This window comes from Taeniopygia guttata, chromosome 3, assembly GCF_048771995.1.
Source record: "Taeniopygia guttata chromosome 3, bTaeGut7.mat, whole genome shotgun sequence".
In the NCBI taxonomy this organism is placed as follows: Eukaryota; Metazoa; Chordata; class Aves; order Passeriformes; family Estrildidae; genus Taeniopygia; species Taeniopygia guttata.
This window is the reverse complement of record NC_133027.1, coordinates 83,307,239-83,329,972: the sequence shown is the minus strand read 5'-3', so window position 1 is coordinate 83,329,972 and position 22,734 is coordinate 83,307,239. Positions and strand designations below refer to the sequence as shown.

Below are 22,734 nucleotides of genomic sequence, written 5' to 3'. Positions count from 1 at the left end.
CCTTCCTTAGTACTTGGTGGCAATGCTGGCACCTTGCAAAATAAATTTTCAGTATAAAAAGGCAATATTTCTTAACACCAAAAGGCTTGAGCTGGATAGAGCCTGTTTCTGACTCTTCTTTGGAAGATACTAGAGCCCTTCCCCTCAGCTCTGTGTGACTGAAATAAAGGCTACTCTGGTCTGAAAATGGGTTGTCAAGTAACCATGGTGGTAAGTGATAAAGATATTAATTTGAGTTACAGTAAATATATCTGTTCTAAACATGTTACTTTTATTTTATCCAAGTATAATAGGGCAGCTTGCTTCATGCATTAAGCATGCAGTGATACATATCCATTTGATCCTCAGATCTTTTCAAAAGAAGGATAATGTGGGCACTGTCATCTGTCTGACTACCAATTTTTATTAAACCTTTGTTCATTGAGAAAAATAAGCTAGATTAATAATAGAAACAACCTTTACCCACTATTTTTAAAAATTGACTAGTTGATTCTCTTTGTTGTTTGATTGTTCAGCATTTTTTCATATGGTTGGGTTCTTCTGCTGGTTACCAAGATTTTTTTTTTTTTCTCTAAAAATGTAGGTTGATTATGTGTGCTTGCAGTCAGTAACACAGCAGAAAAGGTGAATCTGGTAATTTTTATCATGTATGTGACCACTATCTTGGTTGGTAATGCTTGAAATTTAGGAAGTAGACTAAGAAGAGAAGAGAATAAGGAGAAAAAGAAATCAAAGTAATCAGACATGATCTTTCTGTAAATGTATCAAGATATTGAGTCAAGTAGTTTTCTTGGTAGGTAGTATTGAAAGACAGGGGCTTGAGCTCTTGTAGAAATTCCAGATATGAAGGTTCATTTGAGTTGTTACGCTTTTTGCCAACATTACCTTTATGCATGAGTGCTATTAAATTATTCTTTTGCCAAAGCCAGAGAGACATCTGTCACCAAAACAGTTTCCCAGGAACTTATAGGTTAGATAAAAAGATCTCTGCTGAAATACAGTGCTACCTGGTGAAGAGAATGCTGTAAATCAAACAGGAATGATACGAGAAGGAATTTGTTTCAGATATTATTATACCTCTCTCTGAAATGCGGAGTTTCCACACAAATAACAGCTATGTAGAATATAGAATACATTCTATATTCCATAGAATATGAGTCCTCTGTCCCACAGTACAGTTGTGCAGAACTTCAAGCTTTTCATTAAGCTATTGGTCTGCAAGAATATTCCTCGTCTTTGTTCTGGTGCAATCCTGTAGCAGCTCTGTTGCCAGTGATTTTACTCAACTTTGAAGCTAATAAAAGAGCATCTGTGCTGTTAATTTCACAGAGTTTGCCTGTGTACCTCAGCTTTTATAAGACCTAGCCTAAAGTTTGCAGTCCTATTTTGACTCTTTTAGGATTAAATAAGTAAAAAATAATGAGTTTCTTGGCAGTTACAGTAGAGTTCCTGGGGAGAGTACAGTCACTTAAGCACTGTGGCCAAAATATCTGAACTGCCACCCAGGATGTGCAAGATTACAGCCTGGGACAGCTTTATTGTTGCTATGAAATTGAATGCATGCATAAAAATAAAGAGAACAATAAGGGGCAAGTGTTTACTGGGCATTAGAGACATATTTATTATACCTTCTACAGAATAAGCAGAAAACTCAAATTATCTCCAGATTTTAAAGGCATTGTAAAATAATTAAACGCAAATACGAAGAATCTTACTGGAACTACAAATCCTGAAAATGTTCCTCTGAGGATTTTTATTTCATTCCTTACATATCTTACTAGGCTGCCACACCACAGCCCTGGGTTTGGCCACCCCGAGAATTAAAGTGGAATAAAGTTGTTCTGATTCTTGTTTGTAGCTTGTAGCTTCCTGTCAGAAGGCAGGGAAGGAGGACTGAGGAGGGACATGGCAAGATTTATCACTCTCTCTTTTTGCTCTCACTCTGGGTGGGTGAGAAAAACTGTTCCATGTAGAGGTATGAGGAAAAGCTCCTGGAGGCTGTTCTTGCATCTTGAGCAAGCTTCCCAGGTGGTACCTCTGGTTCACAGCAGATGGTGGAGGGGTGGCAGAGCAAGCTGTTAGCTTGTGGGCTAAACATCCTCTAAAGCATATTTCTGCTCTTTGCCTTGGGAGATGCAAGGTAAGGCATGGCACAGAGGAAGCCATGGCTCCCGGCCAATTCATTGCCCTCCAGATAGAAATACAAGATTTATACGAAACCACATTTCATACCACATGCCTCAGATTTTAAGGCTGGGAAAGACCTTGCCATAGTAATTCAGGCATATTAGCCATGTCAAATAAGTATGATTTAAAACACTCTTGGCACAAGCCCATTCAGGAGGTTAAAGCAGTAGCAGCCAAGCCAAAATAAATGTGAGGAAAGAAGCAAGAGAGGGAAAAGAAGCATGCAGACAGGGCAGTGGCAGGTGTGGGGTCTCCCCTTTTGGTGGTAATTGTCAGGTCAGCCTGGCTGTAATGTCACCTTACTGAGCCTGCATCACCTATGCAGATGAATGGAAGAAATAAAATCAATTTTGCTGAAAATTCAGAGAGGATAGGTTAGATCCCTACAATCAGAAGAAAATGTGAGCATCCCATTTAGTGCACTCTGTCCAGTTTGTATGGCCAGCATATAGGTGATATAATTCAGTAATGAAAGATCCTGGATGAAACACTGTTTAGTGACCCTGTGTGACTGAAAATCAAGACTGGCTTTTCTCACAGAAAAGGAATCTGCATGGTTGTAAGTTTTCTGTATCCTATTGGTTTTTCCTTCCAGCTACATGAGGACTTTTATATGATATGATGACTCATTTCGTAGAAACATATTTACCTAAAGTAGAAAACACACTTGGAAAACATGTTGGCAAACATTTGAGTTGGAAATAATCAAAACTAATGGCAGAATTCCAGGATACCTTTGTTTGACATTCTATCAGTGTTGTGGTTTAATCCCAGCCAGCAGCCAAGCCCCAAGCAGCCACTTGTTCTCTCCCCCACCAGTGGGACTGGGAAGACAATGGGAATGGTAAAAGTGAAAAGATTTGTCTTTATCTTTGAGATAAAGACAGTTTAATAGGGAAATCAAAAGCCACACATAGGGGCAAAGCAAAACAAGGAGTTAATGATTCAGTGGTTCCCTTGGGCAGGCAGGTGTTCAGCCATCTCCAGGAGAGCAGGGCCCCATCACACGTAATTGTCACTTGGGAAGACAAACAGCAGCATTCTGAATATTCCATCCCTTCGTCCTTCTTCCTCTTACTTTATATCCTGAGCATGATGTCATATGGTCTGGGATATCCCTTTGGTCATTTGGGGTCACCTGTCCCAGCTGTGTCCCCTCCCAGCCTCCCATGCACTCCCAGCCTCCTCACCAGTGTGGCTGTAGGAAATGCAGCAAAGGCCTTGACTCTGTGTAAGCTGTGCTCAGCAACAACAAAAACATCTCTACTTTCTGGGAATCCAGGGCTTCCCTCTGGCTGCCTTAGAAAGCCTAGGACCCTGGCAGGCAGTCAGGAACCCCCCCTGTACAGAGCCCCCAGAGACACTGTCTCTGATCTCTGTCCATGGAAAAGAGTTTTCAATCTTACAGGATGAATTACAAGCTCTGAGTGTTTGATATGAGTAATAATTAAGTGTGGCACGGGTGCAAAAGTAAAATTTTAGGATTCTAGATTAGGGGTTCAAAGGGGACAGGATGGAGGAAATTGTATGCATCTTGTCCTTTTTCTCCTTCTTCATGCCCTCCATGTTTCACTGTAGTGTTGGCATTTTTCTATTGGTTTAGGCTGGGGACACACTGTTCAACGTAGGTGACAGATATTGGCACATTATTGTAAATATAGCACAGGTAGTTTTTGGTATATAATGTTTGTAACATCCCACTGAGGGGCAGAGCCCCACACGCTGCCCTGCAGGACAGACCTGCGGCAGGACAGCAGAACATGTTAGAGATAAGCAAGAATAAACAACCTTGAAAACCAGCATAGACGAATTATGACTTCTTCTTTTGCAATGGGGCAGAAAGACAGAGACTTTCTACAATCTTGGAATCATCAATACCACAGATTCCGACACTACTTTATCTTCACTGTGTTCAGTACAAACCCAAAACACAGCCCCACACCAGCCACTGGGAAGAAAATTAACTCTATCCCTGATGAAACCAGCACAGGCAGTTAACTAAAATACTTCACAGATTATGTTTTACTTTGTAGGTGATAGTAATATCTTCTGCTTTTTTCTACAGGAGGAATTATGTCTTGGGTTAAAAAAAAAAAAAAAGAGAACATCAATACACCTGTTGTTTTGAGGGTGTGGCTGGTTAAAGGTGTCTTTCACTTGAAGGAGCTCAACCTGAGACCATAAGATATGAATATTTCATGCTGGGTGACCATGTGTATATCACAGATATACAGGTCTATTTATAACTGGTGATATAGATGCACAAATATCCTTAGGGAGTTTGCTCAAAGACTGATTTCCAAATGAAACTTCCATCTACTTTCCAACATAAATTAAGATACAGTAGGCAAGGCAGTTTTGGGTAAGTAAACATGGTGTTTCAATTTCTAGGGAAGGTCATTAACCTCCTTGGGGCTTGTCAACTCAAGTGTTCAAAGTGTCAAATCAAGGCTCTGGTAAGCCATCTCTTGCACAGATAAAGTTCATACCTTACTCCTTGAATGGTATACCCAGCCAAGAATATTTTTATTATAAAATGTAGTGTATATCTCCAAATAAAGAAGAAAAATAGATTTTTAGTTCAAATTAGAATTGTAAGTAATCTCCTCTGTGGAATATAGGATATAAAATTAAATTTCAGTTCCTATTTTGACAGAGAAACTGATATGCCAGCTGTAGTAGCCTCTATGATGGAATTTTGTTTCCAAGGGTAATAAGTACTGGATGCATTTTAGTGCAGTATGAACATCCAGTAAAGAATAAATAAATTATACAGAGATACACATCTTAGGAAATCTCTTCAGATGTCACTGATGATGGAGTGTGTCAGTCAGTGTTACTTATCAATGATCTTTGCTGACACAAGTGTGAATAATATTTTAAATATCCACTTAATGTTCCACCTCCTTCTGAATCTAATGAACCTAGTGGGCCTACTGACCTCTACAGTAACAGTCCTAAAATTTTAACTTTGTCTTGGATAATGTGTTGCTGAAAAAAAAAATTATTTTCTCAAGCTAAACAAGCATCCCTTGAATTTTATAAGCATTAATTTAGAAGCCTGGGTTTGAAAATCCCAGCCTGCTTGTAAAGTGATAAGGGGGAAAAAAAATTTATCATTTCTGCATAGATGGGATGTGAAAACAATTCTGATGGTTATATAAAGATATACACAATTAAAGTTTTATTTTAAAAAACAAAAAGCAGATAATATCCTTTCAAGGAATTATCTCAGTCTTTGCTATGGATCAGGTGGACTTTCAGATCAGTTCCCCTTTCCTGCCAGGGCAATGTATTAGTTTTATTTGGATTGAACTTTAATCAGCTTTCTAATGTCCCTCCTGCAATTTCAACTCTTGATCTTGTGATTATTTCCTCTGCCAGAAGTCTTGTAAGCCTTCAAAAAGTCTCCAGCTGCTTGTTTGCATCAGGACTCTCAGGAAAGAAATAGTCCAAATTATCTGAAGGCGTTAATCCAAAGTATATTAGCTAAACGGGATTAAATATGCATTCATTTGGAAGGTAATTCAGTAAAATGACATTAAAGACAGTTCTGTTGTGAATGAGTATGCTCACACAGTGGTCTAATGCAGTTTAAATTATGCCCTTCGAAAATTGAATTTGGATCAAGTTCCATGTGTGTCTCTGTGGACACAATCCCTACCACAGCCATACCACACACAGTGGGGAAGTGGTTTGCAAGGCACTGGGGCTCCCTGCAGAGCCCTGCATATTCCATGGCTGATATCACTTGGCTCAAATGGGAGCTAATACAACCTGGAGTGTGATCAGCTTATTGTCAGTATGTAAAGCCATGCTGCCATCACTGCCATCACCATTACTGCAGCACTGTGCAGAGTCTCAAGTGGAAATCAGAGCCTATTATGCTCGATATTAAATGAAAGAAATAAAATAGCTGGCTTCTGTACAAAGAGTAGAGCCTAAAGAGCTGTTGGCGGAGCTGTGCAGGCTGTGAGTTGCACTGCTCTCAGGTCTCCCAGGGTCCAGCCTGGTGCTTTGCCTGAGGAGTCTGGTGATCCAGAGAAGCTGTATGAGAGACCCAGGCCTCTGACTTGCTTGGAAAGGTAAAATATGTGATTTTCTAACCTCCTGTGCTAGATCATAGGGCCAAATCAGTATCAGCTGGGATGACCAGCTGTGTTTGAAGCAATGCTAGCCACTCAGGCTGAAGGATTTTTCTCACTCAAATGTACTCACAAGAAAGCCACACTTTACCTATTTGTGTCACATTGCAGCCTACATGTGGTTATACTACCTTTTCTTCCTAATTAAATGCTCTGGGAATTAACTGATGCTTATTGCCTTTTTCATCCCCTTCAAAATTCAATCCAGCTTGATAGGGCTTGTAAATAATTCTCTAGCCTGCCATGCATTGATTTCTTCTACTCGCGAGAAAACAGAGAAGAAAACATGAACTTGTGAGAAATAGTTCATTGTTTTTCACACATTTTTGCCAGTCACAGGCCAAAAATAAAGGGAAAATGCAGGTTATTCCATTTGTATGCTATCTCAAAGGTTCTAACTATCAAACTATAATATAATTCCAAGATTTTGAAAAGGCTAGGTACCTCCAACAATGTGTCTTCTTTAAGAAAATATCAGCTGTGTGCTTGGTTGGGTCAAGAAGTGGTTTGTATTACACGGTCAGGTTTGTAAAAAGAACAGAAATTGTGGAGGAGCATTTAATGGCAAGAGGGATAATAGCTCTGTCAGTCAATTCAGGAAACAGCTTTTAGGAAATGTTTTTTCACCAGGGCATGTGTTAGTGAGACCAGATAGATGACCATAGTAGATGGAGCCACTTCCTATGTTTTAGACTGGACTAGTGAGCTTTTATACATGGGTAAAGCTTTCAGTATGTTTGACCAACACTTAAATTTTCAGTTGTTGAACATAGAGTACAAGATTTCTCTTAAAATAATTTTATAGTAAAACTGAGATGTACAGAAGATCTTGATTCAGCATGGACAACTTCATAAAAGTGTTAGCGATGGACAGTGTGGAAGCTGACATTATTGAATCCTCTCAAACCATGGAAATGTTGCAAGGAAAGGGAACAATGGTTTTGACCAACACATTTTGAGTATATTTTCTATGAAAAAGCAAGTGTATGCTTAAATGAGAGGGACAGGTTATGAACTGCAGTCTTTAGGTCAGCATAAAGACAAAGGATAGGGAGATGGTGCAGAAACTTCTGAATTCTAATTCTGTGTCAGGTCAGTTAAAATCTCCCAGTGTTTTTCTTTTATTGGAAACGAATATATCTGGAAGTGCTTTGCATTTGTCATATGCTAAAAGAATACACTCTGGTGGTGCACACAGTGTCCTTATGACCAGCTGCCATATGGCAATATCATACCAAGCAGTAATTTGTCCACGTGTCTGAGACACCTGATATAAACACAGGTTGCTTGCATATTGGAATGTGTGTGCATGTGTGTGTGTGTGTGTGTATGTGTATATTCAGTCTGTCTTCCCTGACTCCTTTGGGTAAAATGATGTCATTACTTTTGTAAGTTTTGAGTTGGGTCATATAAACTGATTCCAGTACAGCTAAAGCATCTTAAAACTTAGAAGGATTTAAAATTATTTGTCTTGAATGTCACACTGCAGCAAAGCAAGGAGAGCTACTGTAAGCACAGATTGCTTTTATACATATATTAAGTCCCAATTTGTCTGCCAAAGCAAACAAAATTGTTCTATTCATCTCTCCTTTGAGTTGGTACTCCTGCTGACCTGCTCTGTTTAAAGTGTTCTGTTTTGCAAAAGAGAAACCATGGGACAGCATGATTAATATTGATGTTATCCCTGTGCAGTGCAAGATACAAAAGTGTTGGAACAAACCAGCTGCAACAAAGACTTGAATGTTGTATTATTTCTTAAAATAAATCTTTTGTTTTGCATAACAAAAATACTGAATGTTTCTGCTCCAGAAAAGCTTAGCTTTTTAATCAAATGCTATACATTTGATTAAAACATCTTCACTGTTTCCCCTGCTTAGTGGTTAATGCAGCTGGAGTTTGTATGATTGTCTTCATCTCATCACAAACAGCAATACTTTCATTGGTCAGCATTTGTCCAACTTTTAGACTGGCTTATGTTTTAAGAGGTGATAAAAATTTTGAACAGCTAGTGCAAGGCTTCTTACACCTCAGCACAGTCACTTGGGAGTTTATCACTAATTAACTCTGCACAAGTATTTTTTTTATAATCAGTGACCCATGCATTAGACACAATTCTGCTTGAACCTTTTGTAATTTTAAAACAGGAATTGCTGTATAGCTCATTGGTTTGGATTTGGAGGTTTCCTGCAGACTGAATTGTTTCAACAGATAAAATGGCGGCAAGAGGCCTGATTGTGACCCTGCTTAATGAAGACTCTAAATTTGGAGCAACTTTGTGGTCAATGGCATTAAAAGAGTACTAAGGAGTGAAGAACAAGAATTATAAAACTATTGGGATCAATGAGGTCAAAACGGAGAGCCTACATAAATAGTAATCCGATAATATTTTTATTTGTTCTTGTTGATGAGTTTGAGGTTGTTTCAGCTTACTATTGTTGTTACTCCCACAGAGCTGCTCAGAAATTGAACCTGTCTTCCAAAAAGAAGAAGCACAGGCCTTCTGCATCATCTGTTCCTGAATCTCCTCTCTTCTCTACCTGCTTCAGCAGCATCCTTCAGACCTCCCCACCCCCTGCGCCACCATGTTTGTTGAGGGCAGTCAGCAAAGTGAAAGACACTCCTGGTTTGGGCAAGGTAGGCCTTGCAAATACACTAAAATACTGATTTTCTTTGGGGAAGATTTTACCCTTGTGCAAAATATTAAGGGAATTGGAAAAACATGTCCTTTCTCAGTCGGCTTTGCTGTATCTGGTCCCTGAGCACGTGTTAGAAGGCTTAACAACTTAAGTTAACTAATGCAAGTGAATTTCTAATAATGTTGAGTTAACACAGACATACCTAGTTGTGCAGCAGTTATACACTTCAAAGCCCAGCTACAACAAATGCACCTGCACTGGGATCACAGTGCTGCTAGGTGGAGTTAATGTCCATTCTGCCAGGAGGTGATATCCATTCTGGGTCACAGGAGTAGTTGTCTCTGTGGCTGTGAATAAACTGCATAGCGATTGCTTTCTGTGGTATATTTTGTGTTCCTGCTCCCTTTGCTTTCCAGACTGGTGTCTTTACTTGATACACTGTAGTTTGCTTCTGGCTTATGTTTTCTGGCTTTCTTCCAGTATATTTACCAGAGCAAAACCTATGTTTTTAATGATAAATTGCTCCTTTTTTCTTTTGTCATGTTTTCTCCTCCCATTCTGCATAATCATTCCCTCTTAAAATGATGTTTAGGCGCACACTTATGTTGAGGTGATGGAGGAGGTGTGTATATAGTTTATTATTGCTTTGTAGTTTTTCTGAGTGGCCCTTCCCTTTTTCCCTGTTACAAGTGGAGAGCCTGGTATATTACATCTGGGAATATGAGCATGCACTTGCTGAGAAAAGCAGTTTGCTTTAATCAAGGTAGATTCTTATCAAGCATCTGTGTGTGTGGCTTATCCATGTTCCTCGAATACCAAGCAGTGACAATGAATTTGGTGGAAGTTTTTGTTTAGGAGAGAAATTGCACTGTATGATCTAGGACTGCTGAGCATAGGATGGGCTCCAGACTTTCCCTGCTGATTTTGGATACTCACTTATGTTGTGCAGTTCCAGTGTTTCCTTTCAAAGGACAATGGTATTACTTTCATGGCTGGCTTAATGCCTGTTTGAAAAGAGATTCCCTACACCTGGGGCTCCCTTCCTTTCCTCTGGCCTGGTAGGTGGGAAGAAATGTAGAAATCTGTCATGATGTTATAAATCTTTAATAGGGATGTGTGTTCTGACTTTAGTGGAGGAAAGAGGAGTAAACTTGAACTTGTTCCTTGTTATAAGAAACTGCGACACAATAGAGTAACAATAGAAGCCATCCTCTCAGAAGTCTTACCTTTCTTCCTGGGAGGGTTACATCTGAATAAAAATACCATTGAGGAATAATCAAGGGTGTTTTCTTGGAAACAGGGGTTCATCTCCCATCTTGGACTGCATTAGCACTTTTCCTGATTATTATTTTCACATGTCCCAAGGAAAAGATCTACGTACAGAGACACAAACATAGCTCTGTCTAAACATTCCAAGTTGATTTGACTGTTTCTTGTTCCTCTTGCCACTGGTTTCCAGTGGAGAGGGCTTGGGAAGCAGTTTGCAATATTCCCAAACAGACCAGTGATTTGCTTCTGCAAAACCACGTACAAGAACAGGCTTCAGGCTTTCCAACTATGTAAGTAAAACTGAAATTTTGCAGCCCACATGATGAAGGAGGAATTTATTTTCATTTAAGACTTACTGTCCCCAAACTATCAGAGTATACAAGTAGCTAAGAGGTTTTAACACATTGACACCCATTCTTCTTCAAAGCAGTAAATCAAATTATTTCATATAATCATACTAGAGAAAATGAAATTTTTCTGCATTTCCATTAGCAAAAATACGTCTAACCTGCAGTTTCTGGAAGCCAGTTTCATTTTTCACCTGTGATTTCTTTTAGGAGTCACCTTATAATTATGACCTGAAGCTTGTATACTTTCATCAAAGTTTTCCATCAGTTTACCTCTACAGAACAATTTTCATTTTAATATGTCAGAAATTGTTGTGAGGCATAATAAGTAAATAACTTCAGGATAGCAATGTAATTTATCTGTCAGACTGGGAAAACTTTAGATGAGGTAATGGAATTTCCAGCTTATTTGCTTTTAATTTCCCATGTTTATGTATTCTGTTTAGTTAGGTTGGGATATGTTTTGATAGGAGTATGTTAAAACCAGTTACTTTTCTCAGCATTTATTCTCATATAATGTTTTCTGCAAGGGTATAAATTTATGAAATGTGAACCCATGTGGAGGAAGGGAGTTCAGGGAAGCTAAATGTTGTTTTCAATATTTTAGAGTTTTTTCCTTGTTTGTATTTAAATAGCATTTTGCGAGCAATCTCGGTGTGATGAAACTCTATTTCACTTTGGGTTTGAGTGGGCTGGGCAATTTCTAATGAGACCATTTGTTACTGGAAATTCTGGTTCACCAGAACTGGAGAAATGGCTGTTGCCAGGGATTGTGGATTTCTGAAACTCCAGGGGACAGCTGTGCTCAGGCTGCCTGGAAGGCTGTGAGCCCTGGCACACACACTGGGTGTTACTGGCTTGGTGTCAGCTGGAGATCTGTCAGTTTTTCAGGGGAGGTGGGTATCCAAGATGTGAAGGATAGAAAGGCTAGTACATTAAAGCTTAGACTTTCAGGGTAAATTTAATTTCACAGTTTTCTAGAACGAAATTGCAAGGAAACAGTTGCTATTTCATATTTTCACTTCTACTAGAAATTTCAAACAATCTACTTCTGATTGCAAGATTAATGACAATGATTTATTGAAAATTATAGAATTTATCTTTCCTGTGTAGGCATAAATTTTTTTTTTATAAGTTAAAAGGAAGATCTGCCTATCACCAATATATTTAAAGTTAGTAAGCAGAACATTTAGGATGGATATGGGTCCAACCCCCCACTGAAACATCTAAACTAATGAAAAGGGTTAGAGAGTATATATTCAGATTGCATGCTTCATGCCTTTTCTTACAAAATGCCTTTTGAATCAAAACTGTACCAGCCTGGACTTAGAAAGAACTATTATTTGAAAACTGAAGTTCAGCTTCACAGAAGCAGGAAGATGATAATAATAATGGAATGGTAGGACTGCATAATCAGCATTTTACTTTGATGTTAGATACATCACTGAGCCTAGCAGAAGTACCACATTGTCAAAGAAACAAGCAAAGGATCAGATTCTTTGTTGAACTCATTTCCAAATAGCTCTTCCTGATGCTAAATACAAAGGTGTGACCCTATGGTAAATATGTTAACAGGAGTGCTTTTATGGATCAGAATTTATCTGTGTACTTTGGATTTGCATTTGCTGGTAGAGGGGGATGATCCTGAGTGGTAGTGTGGCATCCCTGCAGTCAGTTCTTGAGAGTTTTCCTTTGAGCTGAGTGCCCAAAAGAAATCCTGTTCCATAAACTGCAACAGCTTGAGCAGCATTTCTTCTCTCTCTGCTGTCTTTAGATCCTCATATTCTGAGTAACAGATTGCTTTTACTGAGTTTATCCAGAGAGAGAGAGTGCTACTGTTCTGGATGGCTGTACATGAAGTTTCCCCAAATCTCAGTTTTCTGAAAGATACTCCTTAAGTCTGTTGTGTCCTTCCTAACAACAAGCCAATAACAGAGCAAAATAGTGTTCTGTGCAGAAATAATGGATTATTCCACACCTGCACTAAGATTAACTACTCTAAGGCCATTCTAGTAAGGTTTGCCTAGATTTGCTCCCCAGTCTGTTTCCCTCTGTCCTCCCTCTACACCTCCTCTTCCATTTTCTGTCAAACAGAATCAAAAGTAAACCAACACTTTTGATGAAAATCTGAAATGTTCTTTCTGTGAACGATGTTGTTTTGCTGAATCCCACATTTGACATGAAAAACAGCTGGAATGAAAAATTTTCTGCCAGCCTGAATAAACAGGTTTTCAGGTGGCAGGGGGTTAGGATAAATGAATGTGGTCTCTCTGCTTTCTTTCATTTATTATGTTTCTGTGTGCAGTCTTATAAACCTCTGTCAGTGAGAGGTATTTGTTATGTTTGGGCAGAGATAAGTTTACTTTTCCTTATGTATATATATATTTGTTTTTGTTGTCGTTTTTTGATGTGGATTTTTGTTATTTGCTACTTGTTAATCTCAAAATAAAATAGCAATGCTTGGGCACGAAAAACATCCCTATGCACCAGGTTTGTACCTGGGAGAAGCAAGTCACCATTGAACTTTTTTCAAGTAGTCTTTTTGACCTATTAAAAGAACAACTGTAATTTGTGGTTCTGTTCACTGTTCACTTTTTATTTTTCTGGAACAGCAGCATTTTGATTTTCAGGGCCTAGACCTGTTTTGCTAAATTATTTGTAAATTCAGATTAAAAAAACCCTGTTTCTGTCTAGAGCAGTTATGATCTCACTGTAGGAAAGAGGAGCAGAGAGATGGGAAGCAGGAAGAAACAATGAGGTGTTTTAGGTCATCTTGGTAGTGATGTCCTCAACCCATCAGCAGTGTAATATTAGATATGTATTCTCAAGCTGGTATAGGAGATTATTAAAGGGTAAATAATAGATTATGCTGCAGGTGCTCGTGAGGGGCCCTTTCCAAGTGTGTAGGACAGAGCAGGAAGCGGCACAGAGAGGAGGGTTTGAGAGTCGTCTAATGAGTGAATGAGAGATATGGCTGCTGATAGCTCATCAAGCACAGGGTTGATCATGGAGTTTGGCTGGGAGGGGCCTTCAATGGGAATCAAGACACAGCCAAATTACAGGAGTGGCAGCAGGATGCTGGCAGTGTGATAGATACTCCTGAGTCATACGACTTTTTCCCAAGGATCTGTGTCATATAGTAAAGAAAATTCAGTTAAAAATAATTTTTCAGTGCCTGGCTGAAGAATCTAATCTTCGACACAGCACAGTATTTGATTGAAATGAGACCAAAATCTGCTATTCACTTCACACAGGTCTGCAGCTTACCTTTTTCTCACATTGATTTACATAAAACTGTGTATGGAAGCATCTGAAACATTTTGTCTAACCTGAAAGTGTGTCTACCAAACCAACACAGTATTTGTCAAAAGTAACAGTAAAGAAAGCTCTAATGCACAAGCAGTTTAGATTTACGAGTAGATGCACAACTATTTTTTGGCTGGGACAGAAGCATATGCCAATGCTTTGGGCTCACAAGCTACTAGTATTTCAGCTGTCCACTGCCTTAAAATAGTTTTTGTTTACTTTTCACTAACTCAAGCAACAATTATTGCACTGTCTTTGACATGCTTTAATCAGAGCTATATAAGAGTGCAACAAGGGTGTTAACAATGAGTAACTATTATATTGGCTATGGCCTCTATGGATCATGGTGTGAATAGTAGTCCTTGTCGAAAGATATTTTCAATAACAATGTCAACTGTTTGTATCAGTGCAGGGAAGAGATGTTATTACACTTACGTGATTTGCAAAGTTGATTTGAAGGGAACAAAATTGAGTCACATCTTGTTTAAGTCCAAAAGGTATAGGAAACCTCCCTTTCTACTATCGCAGTTTTCATTTTAACATGCTGGTTGATGGATGTCAGGATTTTTTTGTCTACATGACAATTGTCATACAGTTTTGTCTATGTTTTCATCATATATTTAGCAGGAGCTTATAAAAACCTGCGCTATGGTCAGCAAAAGTCCCCAGCCCAACTTGCAAAATATGTTCTGTATTTCATTTCACTGCCAGCCATCTTTAAGGTGTTTCCAGAAAGAATGAGGAGAGGTTCTCTTTCCTTTGTAAAGCCACAATCCTTCCTTTGTAAACCTTCATCCTTCAGGTGTGTAGGGGCAAACGTTAACAGATAGATGACAAAAGTGATTTTAAACCCTGTATCACAGAAAACAATTTCTGAGATGAGAGCTGGTTTTTTTCCCCCAAAGTTACCATGGCTACTGAAAGGTGAGAGGATGAACCCTTGAGGCATTTAAAGGAGACATATGTGTTCATCTTTGTTGTCAACATGATTGTTGTACAAATTACCCAGTTCCACTTGGAATGAAATCCAGGTGGCCTTTTGCCCTACAGTCAGAATTGCTCAGAACTGTGTTTCTCATGAAATGCACTGTTTGGACCTGATGGAAGATTTCTTGCACTTTGCCTACATTCCTGCTAGATGGGATTTTCTAGGAGGAGTTTTAAAATCAAGCTGCTTTAAATAAAAGGTGAAATTATTAGAATCTGGAAGAATTGCTGTTAACAAAAATCTCTTACCTTTGTCAATCATGTTTTTTATGAACACTTAGTGTGCCTTTCTGTAAAGTAAAGCTTATTCTGGATTTGGAAGTACCAACCCAAGCATGCCAGAAGCCTGTCAGATTGCATTTTGGTTGACTTGGAGGTTTAAAGTGTATTTTAACATGTAGTTTAAATAAATTTATAAGCAGTCATGTTTCCCATGATTTAAAGAACAGCCGTAACTTCTGTTTCTTTGCTTTGTGAAGCTTCTGGAAGCTGCTACTTCAAGGGAACTGGGAGCATTGGAAGTGGTCTACTAATGTAGGCACCTATCTTTCTCTTAATTCCTCTGTCTCTGTTGATTTTCTATTTTAAAAAGCCATCCATCAAAAAATAGTGAAATGTCTCTCCTTGTAGTGACATCTTCCTAGATGTATTCAGAAATTGTACTGATAAGCTTGTGAGCACAAGAGATGGCTGAAGATTTACAGGTGGAATTGGACTGCACAGAAAAAATACGAAAAAGGCTGTACCTCAACTCACTTTGATGGCATTTTTTATTTATGTGTTAGAAGAATCAATTTTTTCTGTACTTCTTATATAGTATGTTTCACCCAGGAAGAGAGTGACAAAGTCTAGTTTTGTATTGTTTACCTTGGCCTGTTTTGATGAATTCTGTAAACATTGGTGAAAAAAAAAAGGAAAATTAGCTTGCTCAAAACACTTCAGGCTGGTGGTACTAGGTTTTGTACATTTGATTTTATTTATCCAGCACCCTCTGTTTTGTCATATGATTTTATGCCCAGCAATCTATAAGTTTTATGCCAGCTGACTGCTTTCTTGCCTCACTTAGTGGCAGGAATGACCGTGGTTTGTGGGCTCCTACTTGGCTATGGGCCTTATACACAAGGCTCACATTGGTCAATAAATGTTGATAACCTAATGAAGCTACAGAAACCTTTACTCTTGCTCACCTTGTAAGTACATTTTCAAAATATTCTCTTATTATTGAAATAGTATGACAATACAGTGGCCACATATTTTAAAGTCTCTTAAACTTTGAAGGACATGCAATTTGAATGAAAATTACTCAATTTTTCTAGGATAAAAACCCATTGTTTTTAATACTGATCTGCTCCAAGTTTTTCTGAGATACTGCATTTTAATTTACTTTGCTTTTTAATTTAGGTGATATTTTCGAGCAATTTGATAGTTCTGGTTAATAACTTCCATTTCTTTTTTAAGGCTTTCCCTAATACTTCTAAAAATGGCCCCTTCTTCCCTGCTGTCTCCTCTGCATCTCACCTTATTAAATTGATTTTTAAATTCATGAAAAAGAGATTAATATAAATCAGGAAAGTCAAGATGACAGAAACTGAAAATTTAATGAGTATTTCTCATGCTCAATGCTGAAGAAGGAGTTTAAATACTGAGTAGTTTGCTAAATCCAGGACCATGGTGAGTTTTCTGAGATGTTAGACAAGTAACAGGCACTGTACTTTGAGTAGTCAGCTGTAGATCTTATTACAATTCTTTTTTTCTTTAAAATTTCCTAAAGCTCTTCTCCTCCCAGCCTTTTCCTTTTGTGTTTGACTCCTCTCAGCACGTGTCGGAGAGCAGTGGCGCAGGCGGGAGGGTGACACGGCAGGAGGCTCTGCTGTAGCACTGCTGTAACATCATGGGCTAATGATCTGTCTGAGCCTCCTGGTTCAACTGCAAGGTCGTTATGCTTTTTCTTTGCTAAAGGTCTGGGCCTTTCCTCATTTCTCTGGTACAACACTGACTTCAACAGATAACTAGATCAGCTAGCTGAGTAAGAGCCAACGTGTACTGCATTTTAATATGGAGAATACCATTAAATGTATCTCCTCTTATTCACTGTCTCCCCATTTTTTGCCTTTTCCTTTAGGATTCAAACCCATTTTTGGGAATATCTCCCTATTATCCATTTTTTTGTGAAGCATGCATCTCCATGTTTCAAGTCATTGTATTCCTATGTTTTCCTTCATGCTTTAGTGTTGCCATTATTGCCACCTTAGGATGGATTCATGTTGCTAGCTTAGGTGACCACTACCCTTCTGATCCAGGCTGTTCAAATGTATTCCTCTCATGGAGAAATGGAAACAATTGGGCTGACTTGCCTCTTTTTCAGCTGATCGCAGAGGTAACATACCCAGCTGCCTTGGAATGAGATATCTGTGTTCTGGCTCAAGTAAGGTGAAATTAACCTCTCCCTGAATGGGAACAGAGGCTCTTCTTGTGTTTTGCTCGGAACCTTTAAGAGATGACCAGCTGCTGTGAGCTACAAATAACAAGGTGCTTGCAGAAAGTTCTAGGTACTTTGACTTCTTCTCAGGTGGAAGTTTGCATCCTCTGCTTTCCTCTATATGGCACCCAGGTCTGGCTGAGCAGACCTGCATGCAACCGAGCAGGTTGCATAAAGCAGAGAGACCTTTGTGGAAAAGGACCAAGCAGACTTTTCCACGTTTACCCTTAGGCAAATCAAAGTGAAGCATACTGCTCTTTATTGAGTAAAGGACTTGAGATGTGCAGTTGTACTTCTGTCAGGGTGGTTGTGTAAAGATGATCATAATGTGCACACCTGTTAGATTAGAGCCTCTGGCCCTGGATGGCCAGATTTTCATTGCTCTGTCGTGTGACCTATACATCACTTTCAGGGAGAGCTCCTTCCCGGATGTGTAGGCAGTGTGACTTGGGGTTGGAAACATTTAATTAGTGATTATCAGGATTCCTGATAACAAAATGCCATTTTGTTTTCCAAATGTAAATAGACTTTCTTTTCTGTGTTGTTCCCAAAGTGATTAGCAGTTAAATTATCTTTCATTGGATAGTGAGATATGAAATACCAGGTATGAAAAATAGTACTTCAACAAAACAGTTCCTGTTTTCATTAAGAAAGAATCTTTCTGTATAGTAAAGGGGAAAAAAAGTGTTGATCAAATCACTGACCTGTTTGATATGACAAATCAGGAGGTATGTCCATACATTTTTAGGGCCTGTGATGGTCAAAACTTCTCCTGAAACACTCAGAAGTGAGAAATTGAGTAGATGCACCTTGTGATGGGTGTGGATGGGCAGGTGTTTGTGTAATTCTCACTACACATGAGGTGTATTTATTTGCATCTATAAACTTATAGGTGCATATATGTGTGTAAATTCATATCCTCCTCCTCACCAGTGCAGTGGAAATATAGAGGAAAAAGCTATATGTGGACATTTTGAGGAAGTTATATAAAAAAAATGTAAGGTTAACTGGCTATGGACTAGTTTCTTTTTATAAATGAGCAGATTTTTTTAAAGACAACTCAACATTCCCTTAAGATATTGCCATTAAACTCACAGATTTTAATCCAGTCTAATACCCTTTTTCTTGCTTAGTTCAATCTTACAATACAATACAATACAATACATTATCTTTTTTCTCCTATGTAGTGATTGAAAATGCTTATACAAATAGCAGCATTTAACATCTAGGTGTGTGAGGCTCTGTTGTGTTTCTGTAGATCCTAACAGCTTTCACCCCTATTAATTGCTGCTGGCTTTTTTCACAGATCTGTTCAATTTACAGTGCTTATACTGAAGGAGAGACAGAAAAAGATGTGTTGGCAAAATGAGATATGTATTGAAATGTCAGGAGAAAAGCTGTACAATAACCTTTACAGTATCACATATGCCATTACAGAAAAATAGATGTGGGAAACCTTAAAAACTGTTGTTCCTTTTTTCCTTGCCCCCTTTTTCTCCATGAAAAAATATGGTGTATGTACTCCAAACCATATGGTGTGAGAGTAGTTATCTTTGCTTTAATACCTTACCCTTTCTTTTCGACATTTGGTATTACTGGAGCTTCCTCCAAATACAAATTTTGATTTGCAATAGAAGTCTATCCTTGGCTAGCTTGGCTGCAGCACCTGAGCCCAGATTCTGGAGGCAGTGTGACTAGAAAAGCTGCCCTCCCTCCCTTCTCTACCCACTCCTACTAAAACACCTTAAATATTGCACATGGTCAGCTCCGAGGAGCCGTGGTGAGGCTGTGCTGGCACAAGCTCCAACAGAGGCACCTGGGGCACGTCTCTCTTGGCCCCACAGAAGGAGAAGGCATCACCATGTGGAGAGCACAAGGAGGCCAGGCTGCTTTGGGGACATGGAATACCAACTCAGGGCAGCCAACAGGATTCCCCCAGGGCCTCCTAGTCTGTGAGCAGAGGGAATAATGAATCTCCTCAGATGGGAAGGAGTTATTAATCATAAAGACTATTATGCTGTGCAGGGCATTGCTGAAACAGAACACCACCAGGCTATTTCCTATCTTATCAGGGTATATTAATAATGCAGTAGTAATAACAGAAGTACAAATTAAAAATAACGTGATGAGCAGATAAGCAGAGTTTTTGAGATTAAGGGTATTGGGATTTGCTTCAAACAGTTAATTGCAGAGTAGCACATAGAGGGAAATTTGCCTTTATTATTTTCTTATTCTTTATTTCATCTCTGAGAACATTATTTCTAGGGCTTTGCATAGACACTAATAGGCAGAATATTTCCTCAAGAATTCAGACTGTTTTTTATCTCCAAAGGAATGAAGTACCTTTTGCTAATGCATCTAATTCAGTAGGAATTAATAATGCTGAACAAGAAGAGTATTCTGGTTATTAGCCTTCCTCTACAGAAACCCCTTACCATTTTCTCCTCCCACTCCCATCCCACAGTATAAAGGCAGACAAGACACTACAAGTGTCAGATATTCACACTTCAGGACACATGGATGCAATTGTTCCCCAGAGGTTTGTGAGCTCCTTTTGGGTTGCAGTGGCATGAAATCCCTAGAGTCCCTGAATCTCTTGAGGTGTAATAGTTAGTTGGGCATACAGAAATGTAAGTATCTGGTTCTCTGGCACTGGATGATTGTGCTACCCCCAAGCCATGTTTTGCACTACTTATATCTGTCTGTTATTGACCTGTCAGGCCTCTGCATGATTCTTTTCCATATAATTAAAATAATGACTCAGAACTATACTTTGGTCCCTTGGTGTGTACCAAAATGTGCCTTACTTAGGGCATGAGACTGCTGTCACTTTGATTTCAAGTCCTATTTGCTAAGAAATTGTCAGGACACTAAATCCTGCTCTCAGTGAAATAGTACTGAAGCTAGCGAAAATGCACAGTCATTTCACACAGCTGCATCTGAGCAACACTGGCCCACTGAGAGATAAACCTATCTTGATTGAACACCCAATACATTGGTGAAGCAGCAGCTAAGCAAAGAACTGCACCTTCGCAGAGCAATTCTTTTTTTTACCCTTATTGTTGAGCCTCTTTTATTCCTGTGAAATAGAAGACTATTCACCAATTTCTCTGTCCCCCTTGAAAATCTTTTAACACTATGCTCCCAAGTAAACATGTCCGTTACTTAGTCCAGGATCAAGTGACCTGACAAGAAGGATAAAGCAGAGCTGTCGTGTGGGAACAGCTGCACTGGAAGCATGGGTCTGCTGGATGATTAAAGAACAGTGAATAAATGAATTATAATTTTATCTTTTGTATGGATCATGACCAGCTGAATAAGGTTATCGAAAGGGAGTGTGTGCCCTTGGGCTGGAAGACAACCACTGAGGAATGTGCCAACTTGGAAAAGCAGTCTGTGTGTGAGTAGGCATGGGTGTATGAAATCTTACTGGCTGAATCATTGGATCCCCTCGTGTAACCTTATAAAAGCTAATCAAGGGAACAAAGTGTGGCATCAAATACTGACTCGTGCTTTCTCAGTTGCCACAAAAAGTGCCTTGTGTGAGGAGTACTTGGAATCAGATGGTGACCCTCTAATGTAATGGTGAAATCAAGTGTCCACAGCCAGAAGGACAACAAACCCTGTTGAATGGGGGAGTTGTGGGGCCAGAGCAGGGATATGGGGAAGCCTGCCTTGCAAGAACATAAGCTTTGTTTATCTATTTTGTAATGGCTTTTGCATGCTTCTTGCTATAAACTTTTGGATGCTAAAATTATTCAGCTGGCCGTAATCTGTACAAAAGATAAAACTATAATTAATTCAGTAATTTTTCTTTAATCATCCAGCAGACCTGTGCTTCCAGTCCAGCTGCTCCCACACAGTAGTAACTTGCTCTTGACACCTTAATCCTTACAGCACTGTTGCCCATCTGTGCCCCTTGGTCATCTCCTTGGAGGAGTGTTTGTGTCTTCCTCCCTACTAGCTGAGGAAAATGCACACAGCCTTACATTGCAACATGCTTACTTGTTTTGATGTAAAGTATTCTGGTCCAATTTTGTAATGGTTGTTCAAAGCTCCAGCTGATAAAAAACGAATTGTGAACAGTTAAGAACTTGTAATTGATTTTATTTTGATACTTCTGGAGACTTGACCTTTTATACTTCATCATGAGCTATGTTTTAGTAAATTATGGTAATGCAACAAATAACTAAGATTTGAATCAGAAGATGAATTGACTATTTGTCATGTAAATGTTACCTTCTGAAGTTAATTTCTTCAGAACTAGATATCAATACAGATTTTTGAATAAAGGCAAAAGGATGTAAAGCTCTGTAAGGCTTACTGCTTTGAGAAATTCTATAAACCAATTCAGCTATGACTCTTACAGGCAGAAGACCTGAATGTTTCATGAGTGCTGCCTTTCTGCTACTGGGATTTCAAGAATGGAGGTATAAATTTCACCTTGCTTTTTTCTTGCTCTGCAAGCCTAGGAAGATTGCAGATCTGCTGCCCTTGTTTCCACCTAAAAACACCACTCATGAGAGCAACATGTGTGGTGATGGAGTTTAAGGATTATTTAGGACATCAGTTGCCTCACAGTGGGCAAAAGTCCCTCTGTCAACTGCTTGTTACTGTGTGGGAATATACAGGAATTCTGTTCTTTCCCTTCTCAGAGAGATGCTGTCCTGGATAAATCAAAGTTTGAAAGCAGCCATGGGAGCCTGTTTCATTTTAATGTTTGTTATTGTACCCCAAAATGGAAGCAGAATGGAGAGATAGTTTATTAAAAGATTATTTACACCTGATATTTTCAAAATTCAGACAGGTAGAGATTCAGAGCTGTGGAGGGAAGGCTGTTAGTGGTCTCCCAATGAATAGAAAAATATATCAGGAAAACCAGTATGTGAGTTAGCAGTCTTGACTGAGAGCCTAATATTAAACAGGCACTTGCAATAAACAATCCTTTTGCCCTTTGAAATGGCCCTAGTCAAATACAGCTGAGGCATGTTAATGGGTAAAATGATCTGGATGTGGTTGATGCCGTACCCAGTCTGTTTAGAGAACAAAATTGTCAACATGGCAACTTCCTAGTTTTTAAGTCACTTCATGAAAGAAAAACCCAACAAACCAAAAAAACCCCAAAATAAATCTTCATTTATGCACGTTGGGCAGGCTGACCCAACAATCATACTTTTGGTTCACATCCCAGCTTTTGTATGCAAAAGTCAAACAAAAACATCTCTGTCATGCAGTGATGCCTTTTAACTCGCACAAACCAAATAGCTGCCAGAGACCACATCACTTCCAAGTGTGCAGGACAAGGTAGAAGGATGAGGAGGATTGTAGACTGGCAAGAGCTTCATATTTAGTGAGATGTTAATTTTCATTTGATGCTA

The 22,734-nt window shown here is 39.0% G+C and overlaps 1 protein-coding gene across 2 annotated transcripts in view; it reads left to right on the top strand.

Moving 5' to 3' along the window:
- Nucleotides 1–22,734, top strand: part of KIF26B (kinesin family member 26B) — a 285,876-nt gene that overhangs the window by 166,324 nt on the left and 96,818 nt on the right. For both annotated transcript variants that reach the window (XM_072927225.1, XM_004176410.6), the window contains exon 5: nucleotides 8,783–8,966. In XM_072927225.1, the coding sequence (XP_072783326.1) occupies nucleotides 8,783–8,966 (184 nt within the window). The remainder of the gene's footprint in view (nucleotides 1–8,782; nucleotides 8,967–22,734) is intronic.